Source organism: Procambarus clarkii, chromosome 11 (genome assembly GCF_040958095.1).
Source record: "Procambarus clarkii isolate CNS0578487 chromosome 11, FALCON_Pclarkii_2.0, whole genome shotgun sequence".
In the NCBI taxonomy this organism is placed as follows: Eukaryota; Metazoa; Arthropoda; class Malacostraca; order Decapoda; family Cambaridae; genus Procambarus; species Procambarus clarkii.
The window spans coordinates 24,587,109-24,594,591 of record NC_091160.1 but is presented as its reverse complement, the minus strand read 5'-3'; the positions used below and the strand labels follow the sequence as shown (position 1 = coordinate 24,594,591).

Below are 7,483 nucleotides of genomic sequence, written 5' to 3'. Positions count from 1 at the left end.
CGTCCACCTCCCTGTGGCTCACCTCACCACGGTGGTTCATCTTGCACCTACCACTATTCACCCGGCTGGCATAGGGTGCACTGCGTCGTGGCTCCTCCACTCTGCCCCTCACTGCCGTTCGCTCATCCACTGAGCTCACTCTTTTTGGTGGAGGGAGTGCGGTCTGCAGCACCTTCACCGCCCCAGGCGCTTGTACAGCTACTCCTCGCCACTCCTCCACACGCATCTTTACGCTTAACCGCAGGTCCTCGTAGGGGTTATCCATGACCTCCGATGACTTCTCTGTCTTTTCGCCTTCGTCGTTGTCGTCCCTGACGACGTTATCATTGGTGCAGTTGGCAACCTCACCACTGCCTGGGTCAACCAACACCTCACCTGGTCGGGTCGCACCACTGCCTGACACATAGGCACTCCTCGCCCAATCGGGTTGTATCCTTCCTCCACCGAGGTCGTTACCCAGCACCATCTGCACGTGCTCTAAGGGTAACTTAGGGGCTACAGCTACGACAGCCTTCTCGACTCCATAGTCGACAATCATATGTACCTCGTGAAGTGGTAACCTGTACTCTTCTCCCACACTCCGTATTCTCACCACTCCCACAGGTGATTCATTAGATTCGTTGAGAAGAATACTCCTGGCCATCATGCTTATGTCAGCACCCGTATCACGAAGAACTGCAATCTCCACTGGGCCTGATTTCTCAAACTTCACTGTGGCCCCGAAAACGAAGGGGTGTTCACCCAACTTCATTTCCCAACCATTCACATTGGGTCCGCTATGATATGGGGTATGAACAAATACTCTCTCCTCTTCCAACATCAGTCCCATATTCCTCCGGCTCTCGTCGCACTCACGGGCGAAACGTCCTCTCACACCACAGTTGTAGCATCGGCCGCACCCCCACCCTAGGCGACCAGTCGCCAGACACTCTGGCTATGCCAACAGCAGACGTTCCCTGAGTCCTACTTGGACTCCCCGTCGTTGTCTCCCTGGCAGCGTTCCTCGCTCCAGCACCAGTCCCGGTGTTCCGCCCTTGGGGTTTCCTCACCGGTTCCCCTGAACTCTTGGACCGACTCACTTCACTGTGTGCACTATCCTTGGGAGAGTCTCCACCCGTCTTCGCCCCTCCTGAACAATTGACATTCCTCCCAAACCTTTGGTAAGGCGAGTGCCTAGGCAGTCCCTCCTTCCCAAGATATAGTGCCTCATCCAGCAGGTCGGCTCTGTCTGCAGCAGCCTTAAGTTTTCTAATACCAGCCTCCTTGATCCTTACCCTTAGTTCTGGATGGAACATTGACATGAATCTTTCCATCACCATCAATTGCTTCAGCTCCTCCATCGTCTTCACCTCTTCAGCCTTCAGCCATCGCAGGAACCTGCACTCCATGTCCCGAGCAGTTTCAGCATACGACCTTCCGGAAGCTCTTGTGCACTCACGGAAGTATTTCCTGTAAACCTCCGGGGTTAGTCGTTACGATTGGAGCACAGCTTTCTTGATCATGTCGTAAACGGCGCATTCCTCAAGGTCCAACATGTTATAAGATTCCCTGGCCTCGCCAGTCAACCTGCTCTACACTAACGCAGCCCAATCCTCTTCCGGCCATTCCTTCAATGTCGCTATCCTCTCAAAATGGTCGTAGAAAGCTTCGGCCTCTAGAGGGTCAAAGGTTGGTAGGTCGCGTTCCCGGACTTTGGGGTCATCCCGCCGAGCCGACACTGAGGGCAGCCCACGCTCCGCCCGACGCATCTCAACCTCCTTCTTTGCTTTTATTTCTTTCCGTCGCATTTGTTTTTCTCCATCTTCTCGTTGCAGTTGGGCTTCGCGCTCCTCATGCTTCAACTGAGCCTTGCGCTCCTCCCGCTTCAGCTGGGCTTCGCGCTCACGCTCCTCTCGCTCCAGTTGGGCTTCACGCTCCTCTCACTTCAGCTGGGCTTCGCGCTTACGCTCCTCTCGCTCCAGTTGGGCTTCACGCTCCTCTTGCTTCAGCTGGGCTTCGCGCTCACGCTCCTCTCGCTTCAGCTGGGCTTCGCGCTCACGCTCCTCTCGCTCCAGCTGAGCTTCGCGCTCCTCACGCTTCAGCTGAGCTTCAAGCTGCATTTTCAATATCTCTAGCTTCGTGCTTCTCCTGCTACTACCGCTGGATCCCCTACTGCTACCTTCGTCGCTCCAGTTCCCACCAACACTGGCAGGTACCTGGGGCAGTCCTTCCTTGGAAGCCTCCTCTCGGGCTTTGAGCTGAGCCATGATCTCAATCCGACACTCCGCCACCCTGGAGGACCTCAATCTACACCCAAAATGGTCCGCCACTAGCTGCAGCTGAACCTTGGTGCACTCTTCCAACTCCTGCCCGTCCCTCGACTCAATAAACTTCTTTACTCTGTCATCCTCCATCTCTAGGCTATTGAGTAACTGTATACAGGGAATACACTAGCGAGCAGTGTAAACCTAGACCAATATCGACCTTAATACACTTGCCCTGCACTTCCAATCCCTTGTCCACTGTTGTTCAATGTATCCTGGCGAGGTCGCCACTGTCAGGTGTTCACCCACTTCCAACCTGTGGTTGGGGTCGTCCCACGGGTCTTAGCCCCTCAGTACCGGGCGCCACTGCTCGCCCTTGGACTCCCCCAGTCAACTAAGGGCTGGCCTTATACACCCCTAGCGTGTGGGGAGGTTCAAACTTCTTATAACTCACTCAAACTTGCTTGTCCTGACACTGGCAGGTTTACTTGGATATCTGGTGAACTCAGGTCGCCAACTGGGTGTTTATGCTCGTGTCCCAGCAACACGTCAGTGGTCTTAAAGGTTATCTTAATAAAGGATGCAATATCATGTGCAGTACAAGGCGTCACTAATGGTCTCATATATATCAACCCGTTCTCGCAAATTCGTAAAGTCAATATTGACTTATTAACTATGTGCATAGGTGATATACTGAACATAATTGATACCCTTAAAAAGATTCATAGAAAACACCGACCTTACCTAACCTTGTTAGTATCTTAAGATAAGCATCTTATTGCTTCGTAATTACAATTATTACTTAACTTATACCTATTATAGGTTAGGTAATAATTGTAATTACGAAGCAATAAGATGCTTATCTTAAGATACTAACAAGGTTAGGTAAGGTCGGTGTTTTCAATGAATCTTTTAAATGGTATCTATTATGTTAAGTATGTCATCTATGCACATATTTTATAAGTCAATATTGACTTATTAAATTTGCGAGAATGGGTTGTATATATATATATATATATATACATATATATATATATATATATATATATATATATATATATATATATAAATATATATATATATATATATATATATATATATATATATACATATATATATATATATATATATATATATATATATATATATATATATATATATATACATATATATATATATATATATATATATATATATATATATATATATATATATATATATATATATATATATGTCGTACCTAATAGCCAGAACGCACTTCTCAGCCTACTATGCAAGGCCCGATTTGCCTAATAAGCCAAGTTTTCCTGAATTAATATATTTTTTCTAATTTTTTTCTTATGAAATGATAAAGCTACCCATTTCATTATGTATGAGGTCAATTTTTTTTATTGGAGTTAAAATTAACGTAGATATATGACCGAACCTAACCAACCTTACCTAACCTAACCTAACCTATCTCTATCGGTTAGGTTAGGTTAGGTAGCAGAAAAAGTTAGGTTAGGTTAGGTTAGGTAGGTTAGGTAGTCGAAAAAACATTAATTCATGAAAACTTGGCTTATTAGGCAAATTGGGCCATGCATAGTTGGCTGAGAAGTGCGTTCTGGCTATTATATATATATATATATATATATATATATATATATATATATATATATATATATATATATATATATATATATATATATATATATATATATATATATATATATATATATATATACATATATACATATATATATATATACATATATATATATACATATATATATATATATATATATATATATATATATATATATATATATATATATATATATATATATATATATATATATATATATATATATATATATATGTCGTACCTAGTAGCCAGAATGCACCTCTCAGCCTACTATGCAAGGCCCGATTTGCCTAATAAGCCAAATTTTCCTAAATTAATATATTTTCTCTAATTTTTCTCTTATGAAGTGATAAAGCTACCCATTTCATTATGTATGAGGTCAATTTTTTTTTATTGGAGTTAAAATTAACGTAGATATATGACAGAACCTAACCAACCCTACCTAACCTAACCTAACCTATCTTTATAGGTTAGGTTTGGTTAGGTAGCCGAAAAAGTTAGGTTAGGTTAGGTTAGGTAGGTTAGGTAGTCGAAAAACAATTCATTCATGAAAACTTGGCTTATTAGGCAAATCGGGCCTTGCATAGTAGGCTGAGAAGTGCGTTCTGGCTACTAGGTACGACATATATATATATATGTCGTACCTAACAGCCAGAATGCACTTCTCAGCCTACAATGCAAGGCCCGATTTGCCTAATAAGCCAAGTTTTCCTGAATTAATATATTTTCTCTAGTTTTTTTCTTATGAAATGATAAAGCTACCCATTTCATTATGTATAGGGTCAATTTTTTTTTATTGGAGTTAAAATTAACGTAGATATATGACCGAACCTAACCAACCCTACCTAACCTAACCTAACCTATCTTTATAGGTTAGGTTAGGTTAGGTAGCAGAAAAAGTTAGGTTAGGTTAGGTTAGGTAGGTTAGGTCGTCGAAAAACAATTAGTTCATGAAAACTTGGCTTATTAGGCAAATCAGGCCTTGCATAGTAGGCTGAGAAGTGCGTTCTGGCTATTAGGTACGACATATATATATATATATATATATATATATATATATATATATATATATATATATATATATATATATATATATATATATATATATATATATATATATATGTCGTACCTAATAGCCAGAACGCACTTCTCAGCCTACTATTCAAGGCCCGATTTGCCTAATAAGCCAAGTTTTCATGAATTAATGTTTTTTCGTCTACCTAACCTACCTAACCTAACCTAACCTAGCTTTTTTTGGCTACCTAACCTAACCTTACCTATAAATATAGGTTAGGTTAGGTTAGGTAGGGTTGGTTAGGTTCGGTCATATATCTACGTTAATTTTAACTCCAATAAAAAAAAATTGACCTCATACATAGAGAAAAGGGTTGCTTTATCATTTCATAAGAAAAAAAATTATAGTAAATATATTAATTCAGGAAAACTTGGCTTATTAGGCAAATCGGGCCTTGAATTGTAGGCTGAGAAGTGAGTTCTGGCTACTAGGTACGACATATATATATATATATATATATATATATATATATATATATATGTCGTACCTAGTAGCCAGAACTCACTTCTCAGCCTACTATTCAAGGCCCGATTTGCCTAATAAGCCAAGTTTTCCTGAATTAATATATTTACTATAATTTTTTTCTTATGAAATGATAAAGCAACCCTTTTCTCTATGTATGAGGTCAATTTTTTTTTATTGGAGTTAAAATTAACGTAGATATATGACCGAACCTAACCAACCCTACCTAACCTAACCTAACCTATATTTATAGGTAAGGTTAGGTTAGGTAGCCAAAAAAAGCTAGGTTAGGTTAGGTTAGGTAGGTTAGGTAGACGAAAAAACATTAATTCATGAAAACTTGGCTTATTAGGCAAATCGGGCCTTGAATAGTAGGCTGAGAAGTGCGTTCTGGCTATTAGGTACGACATATATATATATATATATATATATATATATATATATATATATATATGTCGTACCTAGTAGCCAGAACGCACTTCTCAGCCTACTATGCAAGGCACAATTTGCCAAATAAGGCAAGTTTTCATGAATTAATTGTTTTTCGACTACCTAACCTACCTAACCAAACCTAACCTAACTTTTTCTGCTACCTAACCTAACCTAACCTATAAAGATAGGTTAGGTTAGGTTAGGTAGGGTTGGTTAGGTTTGGTCATATATCTACGTTAATATTAACTCCAATAAAAAAAATTGATCTCATATATAATGAAATGGGTAGCTTTATCATTTCATAAGAAAAAAATTAGAGAAAATATATCAATTTAGGAAAACTTGGCTTATTAGGCAAATCGGGCCTTGCATAGTAGGCTGAGAAGTGCATTCTGGCTACTTGGTACGACATATATATATATATATATATATATATATATATATATATATATATATATATATATATATATATATATATATATATATATATGCGAACAAGCCTGAATGGTCCCCAGGACATATGCAACTGAAAACTCACACCCCAGAAGTGACTCGAACCCATACTCCCAGAAGCAACGCATCTGGTATGTACAAGACGCCTTAATCCACTTGACCATCACGACCGGACAAAATGAGGTGATAGCCGAGGCTATTTGAACCACCCCACCGCCGGCACTCGGATAGTTATCTTGGGCATAGCATTTTACCAAATCACCTCATTCTTTGGGGCAACACGTGGGGAACACAAATGTGTTCCTCACGTGTTGCCCCAAAGAATGAGGTGATTTGGTAAAATGCTATGCCCAAGATAACTATCCGAGTGCCGGCGGTGGGGTGGTTCAAATAGCCTCGGCTATCACCTCATTTTGTCCGGTCGTGATGGTCAAGTGGATTAAGGCGTCTTGTACATACCAGATGCGTTGCTTCTGGGAGTATGGGTTCGAGTCACTTCTGGGGTGTGAGTTTTCAGTTATATATATATATATATATATATATATATATATATATATAATATGTCGTACCAAGTAGCCAGAATGCACTTCTCAGCCTACTATGCAAGGCCCGATTTGCCTAATAAGCCAAGTTTTCCTAAATTGATATATTTTCTCTAATTTTTTTCTTATGAAATGATAAAGCTACCCATTTCATTATATATGAGATCAATTTTTTTTATTGGAGTTAATATTAACGTAGATATATGACCAAATATGATATATGACCTAGATATAATATATAATAGATATTATATAATATTATATAATAGATATAATATATAATAGATATCTATATAATAGATATATGACCTCCTATATATATATATATAGGAACACAAATGTGTTCCTCACGTGTTGCCCCAAAGAATGAGGTGATTTGGTAAAATGCTATGCCCAAGATAACTATCCGAGTGCCGGCGGTGGGGTGGTTCAAATAGCCTCGGCTATCACCTCATTTTGTCCGGTCGTGATGGTCAAGTGGATTAAGGCGTCTTGTACATACCAGATGCGTTGCTTCTGGGAGTATGGGTTCGAGTCACTTCTGGGGTGTGAGTTTTCAGTTATATATATATATATATATATATATATATATATATATATAATATGTCGTACCAAGTAGCCAGAATGCACTTCTCAGCCTACTATGCAAGGC

The 7,483-nt window shown here is 39.8% G+C and overlaps 1 protein-coding gene across 1 annotated transcript; it reads right to left on the bottom strand.

Moving 5' to 3' along the window:
- Positions 1–1,919: 1,919 nt before the first annotated feature.
- On the bottom strand, positions 1,920–2,393 carry LOC138363595 (DDRGK domain-containing protein 1-like). The gene has a single exon (XM_069322958.1). It carries the CDS (start codon positions 2,391–2,393, stop codon positions 1,920–1,922), a length of 474 nt encoding a protein of 157 aa, XP_069179059.1.
- Between the last annotated feature and the right edge of the window lie 5,090 nt (positions 2,394–7,483).

What these genes read in the sequence shown, in the direction of transcription:
- LOC138363595 (XM_069322958.1), bottom strand. Translation starts at nt 2,393, where the DNA reads ATGGAGGATGACAGAGTAAAGAAGTTTATTGAGTCGAGGGACGGGCAG.